Below are 17,502 nucleotides of genomic sequence, written 5' to 3'. Positions count from 1 at the left end.
ATTTTAATTTAAAACAAATCACTTTAATACCACCCAACAAAAATAACATTGGATCTAGTGGGAGTTTTAACTTTAATATTTTCTCCAAATTCTTTTTAACCTCTCACCAAAAAGGCTTTACTCTAGGACACTCCTAAGTAGAATGAAAAAAAAAATGAACCAAAACATAAATCTGATACTACTCAAATTAAACTTTTTTTTAATATTTGGGGAGTTAAATATAATTGATATAAAAATTATATCTTAAATAAACATTTTGATCATACTATCCTTACAAAGTTGCTTCCAATCATTTTTATCTATTTGTCTTCCTAAGTCAACCTCCCATTTTAATTTATGAATTCCTATTCTAGGAGCTGTTTTTGAAGTAATTTATACATCACTGAAATAAATTTATTCATACCACCCTTAATTATTAATAATTATAATTCATTTTTTCTAGGTGATCTCAAATTATGATCTAACTTATCAATCAAAAAAGCTTTGATAATAACTGAAAAAAAGTATTATTCAAAACATTAATTTTTTTCCTTCATGCATTGAAAAGTAATAAATATACCTGCTTCAAAACAATCTTTATTCTTTTTAGCCCCATTTGATTCCAAGTACTCAAAAAATTATTATTCATAGAAAAAGGAAGAAGTCTATTTTGATATAGAGGTGTTCTTCAGGAAATTGCCTTTTCCACTTATTTCATAATCTATTTTATTCCATATTTCAATCAAATGTCTCAAAATAGATGTATCTCTAATTCCTTTATTAAGTTAGAATTCCATTTATAAATAAAATCTTGCATACAATTTTCACCTATTTAACTCAATTCTATTTTACCCCAAGTTAAAGATTTCTCTAAATCAAGCATTCCATTAATAAATTTCAGTTGGGCTCCTTTATAATGATTCTCAATATGAAGAATTTGTAAACCTCTTAATTCAAACTTCGAAGTTAATTTCTCTAAACAAACTCTAGGCATCTTTCCTTTCCATAAAAACTTGCTAATACTTGAATTTAAATCCTTAAAAAATTGTTGAGGTATAGGACAAGGAATTGACTGAAAAAGATATTGAAACCTTGGAAAATATTCATTTTAATACAATTTACTCCACCTATTAAAATATAAAGTAAATGATTCCATTTATTTACATCATCCTTAATTTTATTAAATAAGGGTAAATAATTTAATTTATATAAATTATTTAAATCATTATAAATTCTTATCCACAAATATTTAATTCAATTTTCTGACCATTTAAATTGGGTAAGTTGTTTACACTGAATATAATCTCCTTCTACCAAAGGCATAATTTCACTTTTGTCCCAATTAATTTTATAACCAAATATTTCACCATATTTTTTCAGTCTTGTATACAAATAATTTATAGGATCTGTCATCTAAATCAAAACATCATCAGCAAATAAATTAATTTTAATATCCTCTGATGTTTCTGGGGAAAGATCGAAACTGGCCAGAAGAATTTTTTTTATTCCTGGCTGGGTGGATAACTGAAGCTTTTGGTACTCTGGTTAACTTAGTAGCAATTAAACAAGTGGCAAACACTTGGGAAATCTGTTGTTTTTACCCCAGACCTAATAAGGATATGAGCTATAATGATAAAAGGCTTGGATGCAGATGCATGAGAGGGTGATATCTGGACTGACCCTGATGACAAACAGGTAGATCAACTATGAAGGGAAGTGGATGATAACAAACATTCCTATTAGGCTCATCCGCACATAGCTATAGTGAGTATGTGTGAGGATTGTTAGGGTAATCAGGGTGATGAATATAGGGTACAATACAAGGATAGGGATAACCAAGGAAAGCAGGCACCCCAGTAGTTTGCACAGCAATGGCAGGTATTAGAGTGGAATGGAGCTGAGGGATTTGCAGGATGGATTTTGTCTTCATAAAGGAGTCACTCACTGTCTGGCTAGGTTGAATATGGGATGCAAACTCTAGCCCCTTTCACATTTGTGTCCCACTAAATCAGCCATTCAGTATTCCAGGACAGGAATGGGGGGCTTGGCTTTTCACATTTGACCACTCCTAACAGGGACAATGAACATTTTCACACTTTCAAGAAGCCACCTCTGGGGTTAGGACTGTTCTACCTTCTACTGGTAACGTCATGATGCATTGAGCGATGGTGGACCTGCCCTAAATCCTGATCAATGTATTATGATCTTATATTTGAGCAAAATTAATCATGCATAATTGTAACATAATTAAGCTTTATGTACAGCGCAGTATGAGCCCTTCAGCCCCTGTTGTTGTGTTGTGTCGACCTATATAAATCTTTATAAAGGACCATGGGAAAGTGCTAGCAATAAATAGCAATGGAGAACAATTTTTAAAGAGTGGGAAAGTTGGTAACGCTATAGCACACAATTTATACAGCGTGGGAAACTTGGTAGGGTTATCTCGTACAATTTACACAGCATGGGAAAGTTGGTAGCATATCGTGTACAATTTATAAATACCATGGGGGAAAAAATGGCAGACCTGCCCTCCCAGAATGCTGTGTGGCAGAGAAGGGGCTGTGTGCAGAGCTGCATGCATGGAGCACTCATTGAGGGGTTTCTCTGCCACGTAGCATTCTGGGAAGTTAGGATGCCATCGCTTTCCCCCATGGTGTTTGTAAATTGTGTGCTATAGCGCTACCCACTTCCCCATGCTGTTTAAAAACTGTCTGTTGTTGCTATTTATTGCTAGTTATTTCCTCTCTCTCCCCCGCTGTGACTTTCCCATAGCAAAGTTTATACCTTCATTTTAATCTTTTCTTTCTTCATGTTCCTGCACTTACGCAAAAATTTGAGTCATGTCAATCCCACAATGCAATTGCCCATTCCTCACTTGCCTGATTGTAATGCTGGCATCTTCAGACGCCGGGGATTGTACTAGGGGGTCAAGGCTGTCAATCCCTGGTGTCAGATAGGAGAGAAATGCTGCTAGCTCTGTTAAAGGCATGAATACAGAGAGAAGTGGTCAACAGCATTCTTCTTCTTTGGCTTGGCTTCGCGGACGAAGATTTATGGAGGGGTAATGTCCGCGTCAGCTGCAGGCTCGTTTGTGGCTGACAAGTCCGATGCGGGACAGGCAGACACGGTTGCAGCGGTTGCAAGGGAAAATTGGTGGGTTGGGTGTTGGGTTTTTCCTCCTTTGTCTTTTGTCAGTGAGGTGGGCTCTGCGGTCTTCTTCAAAGGAGGTTGCTGCCCGCCGAACTGTGAGGCGCCAAGATGCACGGTTTGTGGCGATATCAGCCCACTGGCGGTGGTCAATGTGGCAGGCATTACAACTGCAGCAATGCATGTTATGGAAGGAAAAGTGTGGCCATGTGAATAAAAGGGTAACACCTTTTGTGCACCCAGATGCATCACTGTATCCTTTCCTGGAAAGTCTAAAATAGATTATTCAGGATCTACAAAACAAGGGACAATTGTGTTGGAGCTCAGGGCTTTATCCAGGATGATTCTCTGGCAAAATGATTGAAGGAGCAACTCCTACCAATAAGACGAACAAACTGCACAAGGTTACTGGCCTGGTTGGTTTTTGGATGCAGCACATGACCATCTAACAATCCTACATTAGTGCTATGCAGTAGCCAAAAAGAAAGCTAAATTTGAAAAGTAATTTAAGGGGCCAAAGCAGGCAGTGGCTCAAGCTCTGTCACTCGCACCACGAAGATGAGACATGCCATTTGAATTCCGAATATCAGTGTGGAAAGATGTGACTGGAGCCTGTGGCAGAAACAGGGTGTCCCCTCAAAGTACTATTGGTGTTCTGCTAGGAAACTGCCAGACCCAGCAATCCAGTACACCCCATTTGAGAAACAGCTGCTGGCTGGTTATTGGACCTTGGTGAGAGTCACACAGGTGACATGCCAGTGATCATGGATCCAGATTTATCCTTTACAATGTGGGTAAAATCAAACAACCCCAGAAACTGGGTCAGGCAGGCAGACTCCCTCGATTCTAAAATAGAAATGATACACGTCAGAGAGCACAAAAAGAGCAGAAGGGACAAGAAAATTACATGAGAAGGTAGTGGAGCTGCCAGAAGGTGAGACGGCAAACCCTCCAAATGAATTGTTCAAATTCCCAACGACATTGTGGATCCCATTTGATTTGTTAATGGAAAAGAAACAGTACACTTGGTTTACAGGCAATACATTGAAGTGGTAAAATAAAGAAACTTTTTGTAATAGTATTTCATTACTGACAATTGTCATTCAAAAGGAACCAGAGTCCTGTTTTAAATACAGAGTTAATTCCCTTTTCTTCTGCTTACAATCAATTCTTTGCAATAGGTGAAATGTGTGCTCGTCTCAGAATATTGTAAGTGTAAAACAGTTGTACTCTCAATCCTGTGTGAGTGAAGCACATTCAGGCTTTAGATGCAATTTTGGTCCTAACTGCCAATTACATTGCTATACTTGACAGGGTAAATGCAGCAATGATGCTTTGCTGGCAATGGTGTCTAGAACCAGAAAATGGTGTCAATTGTAAAGGGTTGGCATTTCAGGAGACACATAATTGTATTCATCCAGATAGAATTGAATCTTTGGAAGCCCTGATACAAAAACTCTGTGGAGGTCGATCATTGAAAACTGATGAGAATTGAATGAGATTGATGGGTTTTTAGACATTAAGGGAATCCAGAAACGTGAAAGAAGTAGATCAATGGGGAAGAAAGAAACATGAAATAAATTGGACTCAGCAGATCAGCAGCAACTAAGGAAAAAAATGGTCCGTCAAAATTTTGAGTTGGGACCTTTACATTCTACAAATACAAAGTGGACAGAAAAGTGTATATTGGTCATCTGCTCTTTCAGCCTGCTGTTTTTTGATGCTGTTCTGCCTAGACTCATCCCACTTTTTCTACTGATAATTCACAAAATGTCTATGATCAAGCACTACTCTCTATGTCAAAAATGGCATAGAAGGACAGAAGTTAAAGAAGTATGTCTACAGATACTGTAATTGTAGTTTAATACACAAAGGCACTGGAGAAACTCAGCAGTCATCCAGCATCCATAAGAAGCAAAGATGTTTAACCAATGTTTCATTCCTGAGCCCTTCATCAAGGTATGAGCAAACAGCAGGCAGGCAGGCAGATGCCCAAATACATTGGTGGGGGAGGGGGGGGATGGTGAAAAAAGGGGGCATGGGAAGAGCAAAGGGCACAGTCAAGACATGGATATTTGGTAGGAGGACAGAAGATAGGGAACATACAACATTGAATAATACAGCACAGAACAGGCACTTCGGCCCTTGATGTTATGCTGACCTGTATATCCCTTCCTATAAAAAAGTGCTAAATCTTCCCTACCCCATAACCCTCTATTTTTTTCTCATCCATACACCCATCTAAAAGTCTCTTAAATGCCCCCAATGTTTCTGCTTTCAATATCATTCCTGGCAAGGCATTCCATGCACCCACAAGTTTTTTTTAAAACTTACTGTTGATATCTCCCCTAAACTTCCCTCCCTTAATTTTATATATATGCCTTCTGGTGCTTGCTGATTCTGTCCTAGGTAACAGGTGCTGGCTGTCCACCATATCTATGCCTAGCATAATCTTGTAGACCTCTTTCAAGTCTCCTCTCATCCTTCTACGCTCCACAGTGAAAGTCCCAGCTCTGATAACCTTGCCTCATAAGACTTGTTTCCCAATCCAGAGAATATCCTGGTAAATCTCCTCTGCACTCACATCCTTTCTATAATGAGGTACAAATCTTTGGCAAGACCACACTTAGAGTTGCAACATGACATCTCTACTCCTGAATTCAATCCCCCTATTAATGAAGCCCAGCATCCCTTAGGCCTTCTTAACTATCCTATCATCCTGTGTGGCGACCTTGAGGGATGTATGGATTTAAACCCCAAGGTCCCTCTGTTCATCCACACTCTTAAGTAACCAACAATTAACCCTGTACTTAGCCTTCCGGTTTGTCCTTCCAAAGTGCATCACTTCACATTTATCCAGATTGTAATCCATCTGCCACTTTTCTGCCCAACTCTGCATTCTGACTATATCCTCTTGTAATGTTTAACAACCTTCAGCTCCATCCACAATTGAGATAGAATGAATAAAAGATGGGGATGGGCCAAACAGAAACCAGATAAGCCAGTTTTAATGCCGTCTTGTTGAAGAGTACCCAGACAGAATATCAGGTGTTGTTGCCCTATTTTGCAGGTTGCCTTGGTTTAGAAACATAGAAACATTTGACCCTTCGAGCCTGCTCCGCCATTCAACGAGATCATGGCTGATCTTAAAGTTCAGTACCCCGTCCCCGCCTTCTCTCCGTAACCTTTAATACCCTTATACTGAAGAAATATATCTAATTCCCTCTTAAATATATTTAATGAACCTGCCTCTACTGCCCTCTGTGGCAATGAATTCCACAGATTTACCACCCTCTGGGTAAAGAAATTCCTCCTCATCTCGGTCCTAAATGGTTTGCCTATTATCCTCAAACCATGGGCCCGGGTTCTGGATTTTCCCATCATTGGAAACATCCCATCTGCATCCATTCTGTCCAGTCCTGCCAGAATTTTATATGTCTCTATGAGATCCCCTCTCAATCTTCTAAACTCCAGCGAGCACAATCCCAATTTGCGCAATCTTTCCTCATAAGTCATTCCTGCCATTCCAGGTATCAGCCTGGTGAATCGCCTCTGCACTCCCTCCATTGCAAGAACATCCTTCCTTAGATAAGGTGACCAAAACTGCACACAATACTCCAGGTGGGGTCTCACCAAGGCCCTGTACAGCTGCAGTAAGGTATCCTTGTTCCTATACTCAAACCCTCATGATATGAAGTCCAACTTACCATTTGCCTTTTTAACCGCCTGCTGTACCTGCATGCTCGCCTTCAGAGACTGGTGTACAAGTACCCCTAGGTCTCTCTGCACTTCCCCATCTCTTAATCTATTGCCATTCAAATAGTAATCTGCCCTCCGGTTTGTATTACCAAAGTGGATAACCTCACATTTATCCACATTGTAGTGCATTTGCCATGTATCTGCCCAGTCCCTCAATTTATCCAAATCACACTGGAGCTTCCTGACCCCCTCTTCCGTGCACACAACCTCTCCTAGCTTAGTGTCATCTGCAAATTTGGAGATATTACATCCAATCCCCTCATCTAGATCATTAATGTAATTTGTGAACAGCTGGGGTCCCAGTACAGATCCCTGTGGCACCCCACTGGTCACCACCTGCCACTCAGAAAACAAGCCATTTATCCCAACTCTCTGTCTTCTACCTGCCAGCCAGTTCTCAATCCACATCAATACTTTGCCCCCAATCCCATGAGCCTTGATTTTGGAAGCCAGTCATTTTTGCGGGACCTTATCGAAGGCCTTTTGGATGTCCAGGTACACCACATCCACTGGCTCTCCCCCATCTATTTTACCTGTCACCATCACAAAGAATTCCAATAGATTTGTCAAGCACGATTTACCTTTTGGCAGTGCACAAGGTCATAAAGAGATATCGATGTGGGAGTGAGGCGTGGAATTGAAATGGTTGATCACTGGGAGGCTCCCATTATTGCAGAGGACAGAGTGAAGGTGTTCAACAAAGAGATCTCCCAGTCTGCATCCAGTCTCACCAATGTGGATGAGGCCACAACAGGTGCACCAGAATCAGATGATGAGCCCTGCAGATTCATGTGAAGAGTTGCTTCACTTGGAAGGCCTTTCTGGGGCTCCAAATGATGGTGATGGACATATTTGCACAAGTGTAGCATTTCCTGTGAGGTACAGGGTAGGTAGCAAGGAGGCGATTAGTAGGTGGGATAAATGGATGAGAAAGTCACAGAGGGGGCAATGCCTGCAGAAGATCAAAGGGAGAAGAATCCGTCTGGTTGTGGGATTACTTTGAGGCCGAAATTGCAGAATATGTTGGATGTGACGGCTGGTTGGGTGGTAGGTGAGGACAATAGGAATCCTGTTCTTGATGCGTCTGTAGGGAGTGGGGTCAGGATAAATGTATGGGAAATAGAGGCAATGTGGTAAGGACTGAGTCTATGGTATTAGAGGGGAAGTTACATTTTTTAAAGAGGAGGACATCTCAGATGATCTCGCATGGGAGACCTAATTCTGGGAGCAGATGCAACATAAATGGAGGAATTGAGAGCAAGGAAGAAAATGTCTGTCGGGACTTTGTCTCCTGAGATGGAGACAGAGAGATGCAGAAAGGGCAAAGTGTTGCTAGAGATGGACCAGGTGAATTTGAAGTCAGGTGAGAGTTAGCAGCAAAGAGAAAAAAGTTGACAAGCTCATCAATGGTGCATGAGGCAGCACCACAGTAGTCATCGATGTAGCAGAGGACGAGTTAAAGAATCTTGCCTGTGTTTGATTGCAGCATAAATTGCTACATTTAACCAACAAAAAGGCAAACAATAACTGAAACCAATGGCTACCTCTTTGACTTGGAGAAAGTGGGATGAGTCAAAGGATACGTTATTAAGGGTAAGAACAAGTTCTGTCATCTGATAGAGTGTGGTTGAGAAAGAAATGTAGGCAGTGGTTCACAACCTTTTTCTTTGCACTCACATACCACTTAAATATTCTCTATGCCAGAGGCACTCTGTGATTAGTAAGGGATTGCTTAAGGTGGTAAGTGGGAGTAAAGAAAAAGTTTGAAAACCACTGTTTTAATCATACCTAATTGACTCGTTATGTGCATGGTTTCATAACTCCAAAGGAAATGGGCCAATGACCATTTTGCTCAAGCAAAATATGTCAGTAACAATTGGGTCTAGAGCAGTGGTTCTCAACAATCCCTACTAATGACAGAGCACCGATGGCATTGGGATTGCTTAAAGTGGTATGTGAGTGGAAAGAAAAAGGTTGAGAACCACTGCATTAAGGGTTTTGAGCCTTTCGGATATGAGAATGGAGGTGTAGAGAGATTGGATGGCCATTGCAAAAATGAAGCATACTCGAAGTTTTTGAAGTCATGGAAGGCATGTGAGGTATCACAGATGTACGTACAGAGGTACAGGACTGGGGGTACATATGAGTTGAGATAAGATGATACCAGTTCTTTGGAGCAGGAACACACAGAAACAATGGATTTACAGGACAAATGGGTTTGTCAATCTTGTATAGGAGATGGTTGGAGGCCATAGAAGGGAGATGACCAGAAGAGCAGAGGTCAACAATGGTGCACAAGACAGTGGCTTGATGGGTTTTGGTGGGGTCCTGTTCAAAGAGCAAGTGGTGTCTGAGAACTGTCTGGCCTTGGCAAGGTAGAGGTCAGTGCGCCAGACCAGAACAGCATCATCTTCATCTCTGAGTTTGATAGCAAGGGATTAGTGCAGAGAGAGTGGAGAGCAGAACTTTCTGAGGGGGTGAGATTAGAACAAGTGAGTGAAGTTAGGGCAGTTGATGTCTTGGTGGTGGCAATCAGAAATATAAAGATCCAGAGAGGGCCGAGGGCCTGATCGAGTTGTCTAAGAGGAGGAAAAGGTTTGGAGAAAGGGTCTTCCATGATGGGGGGAAGGGGAGAATCTTGATGGAAGAAGTAGACCCAGAAATTGAATCAATGCAAGAAGAGTTCAGCATTGTGGAGTACACAGAACTCATTAAGGTGTAGGAAAAATGGGATGAAGACGAAGCCTTTAGTGAGGACAGACTATTCCATCTCTGAGAGGCAAAGGTTGGAGGTGATAGTAAAGACCCAGCAGGGATGAGAGTGGAGTTTGGGTGGGTGGGGGAGGTCAAGGTCTGGGTGGGCCAAGGGCCATGTGCCCATTGGGGGAGATGGAGGACTGAGAAGGCTGAATGGCAGTTGGGGTGAAAATGAGAGGGTCTGAGGGTTGGGAGGGTGGGAAGGAGGAACTCAGAGGTTGAGTAGGAAGGGGTTAGGTGTGATGGTGGGTGGGAAAGGTAGTGGGATCCAGCGGGAGAGGCATTCAAAGTGTCAACCATGAGGAGGCTGGGGTCCGTGTGGGAAAAGCCAAGAGACAGTATTGATGCCTGAACAGGGGTGGTCAGGACTGGATTACATACATCAACAGAGGCTTCAGTGGCTTTGGCCTGCGGGCGGCCGGGGCTTGCATCGGGGGCTCTGGCCTGCGGGCAGCCGGGGCTTGCATCGGGGGCTCTGGCCTGCGGGCGGCCGGGGCTTGCATCGGGGGCTCAGCCTGCGGGCGGCCGGGGCTTGCATCGGGGGCTCTGGCCTGCGGGCGGCCGGGGCTTGCATCGGGGGCTCTGGCCTGCGGGCGGCCGGGGTTTGCATCGGGGGCTCTGGCCTGCGGGCGGCCGGGGCTTGCATCGGGGGCTCTGGCCTGTGGGCGGCTAGGGCTTGCGACAGGGGCTCTGGCCTGTGGGCGATCGGGGTTTGCGACAGGGACTCTGGCCTGTGGGCGGCTGGGGCTGAGGGAAGGACAGAACTTACTCTTTCAAAGTGGACCCCTCAAAACATTTCTTGAATAAATGCTGATGGGTGTTGTAAAGTTTCAACAATGTATCATGGACGTCTCGCAGCTTGTTTCAGAAGTCCTCTGCAAATCTTCAGTACCAAGTGAACAGTAAAAGTAACAGTATGCCTTTAAGTAATGCTCACATTTCTTGGAAAGTCATTATGCTCCACCAGTTTGCTGCATTTAGGAGAGGGTATTAGGGCAAGCAGAATCTACTGAAATGCTGCTGGCAACATGAATGTGTTTACACAAGTAATACAAGTTTCAATTAAGATTAAGTTCCATTTGACTGCTCCCAATGTAACTTTTATCTATATGAATTCCAAATGGAGGAATAGATATTTTCTATGTTACAAGCAAATGATGAGTCCACACTCAGTCGATTACCATTTTACCACACAAACAACTCTCTAATCTCCAAGCAATTTATCATCAGATCCTGTAAATGCCACTAGTTATTTTCTGCAAAAGACAATCAAAGTGTTTCCCAATCTGAAACCATGGCTGAATTGGGAAGTCCACTCCCTGTCTTGCATGCTCATGGAGGGCAGCCTGAACTGTACAAGGAATCCACATGTGACCTTTGCGAGGCTATCATGAATACCAAGAGGCAGTACCAGATCAAGCTGGAGACCAAAACATCAGACATCCGTCAACTACGAGCATTACAAAACAAAATCAAATAGAATGCAAGCAACAATACATCTCTGCCAAACAAACTCAATAAATTCTATGTTCACTTTGAACAAAGGGTCAGTGAGTTGACATCACCTGCCTCAGTGGTCTCAGGAGCCCCTGTACCCAGTTACCATTGCAGACGTTAGATCAGACTTCTGAGAATGAACCCGTGGAAGGTGGCTAGCACAAATGGTGTCAGTGTCAGGGTCCTAAAAACCTGCATGGACCATCCGGAGGGAGTATTCGCCAATATCTTTTATCTTTCCCAGCAAGGATCTGAAGTTCCCATCTGATTTCAGACCATTACCATCCTGGTGACAACAAAAATAGGTAACACGTCTTCACGTCTACCACCCGCTAGCACTAGCGTCCATTATTATGAAGTGCTTTGAGAGACTTTTCATTGCTCACATTAACGACAGATCCCAGGTAATGTCAATCCACTATATTTTAACTGCTATTGCAACAGGACTATAGGAGATGCCCTTTTTCTTTGGCCCTCGCACAGCACTGGAATTAAGCTGGATAAATTAATCTACGTCAGCCTCCTATTTATTGATGACGACACAACCTTTAACATAGTCCCAAACAAGCTCATCTCCAATCTCCTGGATCAAGTTTTCAGCATCCCCTCTGCAAGTAGATCTTTACCTTCAGACTCAGTGAGAATTGGTGACCCCCCACTACTCATCCTCTTCCATGATAATCCATAGCCCCGGTGCCCTCCAAGGCTGTGTAGTAAGCCCCTTACTATACACCTTATGCGCTCATACAAAATACTGCTGTAACCCCATTCATCTTTGTAGATGATTCCATCATTGCATGCAAGATCTCAAACAACAAGGAGTAGAGCAAGAAGATAGAGTCTAGCGGCATGATGTCAGGTCACTATCTCTCCTTCATTGCCAAAAAGGACTAGTTATCAACTTTAGGATGTGGGGTGAAGCAGCCATCGTAGCAGTGAAAAACTTTATTCTTTGGCTTGGCTTCGCGGACGAAGATTTATGGAGGGGGTAAAAAACTTTATTAAGGTGTAAACATCATCAATCTGACCTGTTGCAACAACAATGCCCTTTTTCTTTGGCTTGGCTTCGCGGACGAAGATTTATGGAGGGGGTAAAAAGTCCACGTCAGCTGCAGGCTCGTTTGTGGCTGACCAGTCCGATGCGGGACAGGCAGACACGATTGCAGCGGTTGCAAGGGAAAATTGGTTGGTTGGGGTTGGGTGTTGGGTTTTTCCTCCTTTGCCTTTTGTCAGTGAGATGGGCTCTGCGGTCTTCTTCAAAGGAGGCTGCTGCCCGCCAAACTGTGAGGCGCCAAGATGCACGGTTTGAGGCGTTATCAGCCCACTGGCGGTGGTCAATGTGGCAGGCACCAAGAGATTTCTTTAGGCAGTCCTTGTACCTTTTCTTTGGTGCACCTCTGTCACGGTGGCCAGTGGAGAGCTCGCCATATAATACGATCTTGGGAAGGCGATGGTCCTCCATTCTGGAGACGTGACCCATCCAGCGCAGCTGGATCTTCAGCAGCGTGGACTCGATGCTGTCGACCTCTGCCATCTCGAGTACCTCGACGTTAGGGGTGTGAGCGCTCCAATGGATGTTGAGGATGGAGCGGAGACAACGCTGGTGGAAGCGTTCTAGGAGCCGTAGGTGGTGCCGGTAGAGGACCCATGATTCGGAGCCGAACAGGAGTGTGGGTATGACAACGGCTCTGTATACGCTTATCTTTGTGAGGTTTTTCAGTTGGTTGTTTTTCCAGACTCTTTTGTGTAGTCTTCCAAAGGCGCTATTTGCCTTGGCGAGTCTGTTGTCTATCTCATTGTCGATCCTTGCATCTGATGAAATGGTGCAGCCGAGATAGGTAAACTGGTTGACCGTTTTGAGTTTTGTGTGCCCGATGGAGATGTGGGGGGGCTGGTAGTCATGGTGGGGAGCTGGCTGATGGAGGACCTCAGTTTTCTTCAGGCTGACTTCCAGGCCAAACATTTTGGCAGTTTCCGCAAAGCAGGACGTCAAGCGCTGAAGAGCTGGCTCTGAATGGGCAACTAAAGCGGCATCATCTGCAAAGAGTAGTTCACGGACAAGTTTCTCTTGTGTCTTGGTGTGAGCTTGCAGGCGCCTCAGATTGAAGAGACTGCCATCCGTGCGGTACCGGATGTAAACAGCGTCTTCATTGTTGGGGTCTTTCATGGCTTGGTTCAGCATCATGCTGAAGAAGATTGAAAAGAGGGTTGGTGCGAGAACACATCCTTGCTTCACGCCATTGTTAATGGAGAAGGGTTCAGAGAGCTCATTGCTGTATCTGACCCGACCTTGTTGGTTTTCGTGCAGTTGGATAATCATGTTGAGGAACTTTGGGGGACATCCGATGCGCTCTAGTATTTGCCAAAGCCCTTTCCTGCTCACGGTGTCGAAGGCTTTGGTGAGGTCAACAAAGGTGATGTAGAGTCCTTTGTTTTGTTCTCTACACTTTTCTTGCCCTACAGCCAAGTGAACACACCAATCAATGCATTTATTTCCTTAGAAGCCTCTGGACATTTAGCATTTCCCCAATGTCTCTTATCAACTTTTATAAGTGCAACATTGAAAGCATCCTGTCTTAATGCATCACAGCTTGGTGTGGGAACTTATTCTGCCCAAGGCTGCAAGAAACTTGAAGCAATTGAGTATGCAGCTCCCCTCCAGCCAACTTCAACTACACATCCCACTGTGTAATTGGATCATCGATTTCCTCACCTCCAGATCACAATTAGTGAAGGTTGATAAGAACATATTCTCCACAATATCCATCAGGACCAGAGCCCCACAGGGCTGTGTTCTTTGCCCTCTGCTCTATTCACTTTACACCTATGCCTGTGGCTCAGTAAAAATAAAGCATAATGGGACAGAAATCATAAAATTGGAGATCAACTAATCCACAGCAATAATGACCAAATCAGAAAGGAAATCTGGAATTCATGCTGTTAAAAATATGCAATGATGGAGCATGAACAGTTTCTACATTAAGTAAGATGATGGTTCCTTTTACTTTAATGGAAGAGGCAGCATGAGAGTTCAGCTAAGTGACCTATATAGCATTATTTTTTCCAAGAATAAACTTTATTCAAGGCAAAATATACACGAACAGCACAATTTAAAAAAAAACACATTCTTAGTGTTACATAGACATTGTAGTGTTCATTATTAATTATACTTATGTGGCCTCCTGGGATTAATTTCCCCACCAATCTTACCCCCAATGCCTGGCAGCAGAAGAAACCTACACTGTGGTCCTAAGCACATATTCTTGTAGGTTAGAATATGCTAGTCGGCAGCATTCCCTCACTGACATCTCAATGTTCTGTAAAATCAGCAAGTTTCAGGCAGACCAAAAAGATGATGATCTTTCAGAAACACTGGATGTCCAACACTGTGCATATTCCTGGGAATAGCCGTAAATCAATGTCCTCTGTACTCCTGGTGCTGGGGATGTACTATGACCAGGACTCTTGCATCCTTCTCTATACACACTTCACAAAATCTACAATCCACAGAGAGATGGGCAACGGTCTCCTCTCCTTTACAGTTGTCTTGAGGCCAATGCACATAGGGAGGATATTCTTGCCATACAGAAGTCTCCTTTCACTACTACCCAAGCAAGGTCCTGGCATTTTTGAGTTCTGGTAAAAAAGCAGTCACCAGGATGAAGATCCTTGTTATCAAATGACTTGTACATAGTCACTAGACAGATCCATTGATGATCAGGAAGTTGATTAGGATGACTGACAAGGTGGAGTTACAGTGGTTGGGCCACACCAGTGTAATCACACGTACTGAATGTGCCGTGCACCTGCCGACCAGGTTCTTATCTATTAGTGAAAGGGATTGTCACTCCCACAGTCCCAATTTCTATTTTTTTTAATTTTTAAATTCACAGTAACAGGCCATTTTGGTGCACAAGTCTGTGCCGCCTAATTTACACCCAATTAACCCACAGCCCCTGGCCCGTTTCAAACGGTGGGAGGAAACCCATGCAGACACAGGGAGAATGTACAAACTCCTTACAGACTGCACAGGATTTGAAACCCAAACGCTGGCACTGTAAAGGCATTGTGCTAACCACTACTAGTGCTAACCCCTATTGCTTTTTGCTCTAACCTTTCCTTCTTTATTTATTTTACACATCTCGACCACTCTGAACCAGATCCCCAGCACCTTCAAGTAGTCATACCTAACGCTGAAGGGGATGTTGGGCCAGTCAGGCCAGCTACTGAAGTGCCTAGTCTTTCTCTTCCAATCAACTCAGATGCCACTCAAACTGGCCTGACGTTGATCAGACTATCGCGTACCGGAACAAAACACAGCGACGGTGTCCACGCATAGGGAAGCCTGGCACCGTCGCCCCTCTTATGCCCACATCCTAACGGATTCAGCATAAGGCTCTAAGCAGCACACAAACAAGTGTGGGCAGACTTAACGGGGAAGCTGTTTGCCATTCAGGTCCCTGGGGTGCAGCACGTCCCCTCCCCGGTAAATTTACCCACTTCCTAGGAGGGTTGGCATGGCCAAAGGGGTGATTCCTCACAACAATCAGGGCCATATCAACTGTCCCCACCATGCCCCCCTGGTAGTGACAGCCAGAGAATAAGATTACAGTCGTGATGCTACTTTAGAGTTTACTCTCAGTCACTGTTGTTCAGTCAATAACAGAAGCCACTGCTCATGGGCCATTTTCCCACTCGAGTGGGCAGCGTTACTAGGGGGTGGGTGGGTGGGGGGGTGACTGGAAAGAGGAGTTGCTCAGCACCCCCCAACCCTCGGTGGCGGGGGACCAGGGCCCGTTTCAGCTCTCCTGCCGCCGCACTGTTATTCCCTACTCCCCCCCCCTCCCTCCCCTGCCCTGCCCGCCCCCGCGGCGGCCCTCACCTGATGGTCCTCACCACGAAGTAGACGACGACCAGCGCCGTGACCACGACGAGCACGCAGAGCGCCCGCTGGATCATCATGGTCTGCTCGGTGCCGGGCACCGTGTTGTAGCCGCCGTCCGCCTTCGTGGCCGTGCCATTGTTGTTGTTGCCGCCGCCGCCGGCCCGGTCACCCGGCCCGGCCTTGCCTCCTCCCGCCGTCTGCCAACCCAGCACTCGGTCTCCGCGCCCCAACACCAGGCGCAGGCACAGCAGCCAGCACGCGCGCAGCCTCCCGCACATGACCGGGCCGCCGCCAGAGAGCCGTCCACCCGCTCGAGCTGCCGTGAGCTGGCGGCCTGACGAGACCGGGGGCGGAGGCGGCGCCGATCGACGCTCGCGACGCGGAACGTCACCGGGCTGCTCAGCGTCTGCAGGAGACGTTCCGGGCCTGAGCTCTTCCTCAGGGGAGAAGCAGAATGAGCCAGAATACAGGCGGAGGGGGGAGGAATGCAGACCAACAAAAGGTGGGGAGGCAGAGGTTATCCAAAGGAGACGGGGCTGCGGGGTTAAAGATCATGGATTGGGTAGACTGGGTCTTTATTCATTGGAGCGTAGAAGGATGAGGGGGATTTGACATTTACAATTATGAGGGGAAAAGATAGAATAGATGTGAATAGGCTCTTCCCCTGAGGGGAGGGGAGATTGGAACGAGGGGTCATAAGTTAAGGGGGCAAAACTTTAGGAGTAATAGAAGAGGATGCTTCTCCACAGAGAGTGGTGGCTGAGTGGAACGATCTTCCGGAAGAAGTAGATGCGGCAGGGTCAATTCTTTCATTTAAGAGGAGGTTAGATGTGAGGGGGTTGGAGGGTGATGGACAGGGAGCAGGCAGGTGGGATTAGAAGAGATCACTTAAGTCGGTGCGGACTAGAGGGGCTGAGATGGCCTGTTTCGGTACTGTAATTGATATATGGTTACATGAATAACTATTTTTCCATCGTCAGTTTTCACACTTGCCTTTCAGAGTGGCTGTTTGCACAGAATGACCTGTGGATGGATATCGCTGCGTGTTTAGACCAAGTACCTGACGTGCGGTACTTACATAGGCTGGACGCCGCCCCGTAATTCATTAGCCCTTGGTGGCGGACCGCCTGTGCTTCGCTTTAGACCGCGGGTGGTCCACAGTAGCATCTAGGGGTGCCGCAGGTAAAAATGAATCACTCATTTCCGTTCCGATGTTTTAAGCAGACTGCGTTCCGGGAATTTGGGGATGATTTCCCGGAACGCAGCAGTTGTGTAAATACAAAAGCATGCACGTTAATTCCATCCACTTGTCCAGTCGGAAGATGAGGTGTGGCTCCTCCAATTTGCAGGTGGTCTTGCCAGTGCATGAGATCAGGGAGAGACATGTCAGCAAGGGAATGGAATGGAGATTTGAAATGGTTGGCCACTGGGAGATCCATGCTATTGGGATGGAAATTTGAAATGTGTGGCCACTGGGA

General features: G+C 45.0%; 1 protein-coding gene across 1 annotated transcript in view; it reads right to left on the bottom strand.

The window, feature by feature from the left end:
* LOC138754278 (membrane protein FAM174A-like) overlaps positions 1–17,130 on the bottom strand; it is a 53,870-nt gene extending 36,740 nt beyond the window's left edge. Inside the window, exons 1-2 of the mRNA XM_069918331.1 lie at positions 17,085–17,130; positions 16,022–16,457 (exon numbers count right to left, since the gene is read on the bottom strand). Of these exons, the coding sequence (XP_069774432.1) occupies positions 16,022–16,457; positions 17,085–17,130 (482 nt within the window). The remainder of the gene's footprint in view (positions 1–16,021; positions 16,458–17,084) is intronic.
* Positions 17,131–17,502: the final 372 nt, after the last annotated feature.

This window comes from Narcine bancroftii, chromosome 1 (assembly GCF_036971445.1).
Source record: "Narcine bancroftii isolate sNarBan1 chromosome 1, sNarBan1.hap1, whole genome shotgun sequence".
NCBI classification, from domain to species: domain Eukaryota; kingdom Metazoa; phylum Chordata; class Chondrichthyes; order Torpediniformes; family Narcinidae; genus Narcine; species Narcine bancroftii.
Note: the sequence above shows the minus strand (reverse complement) of the source record. Positions and strands in the feature narration are given on the sequence as shown.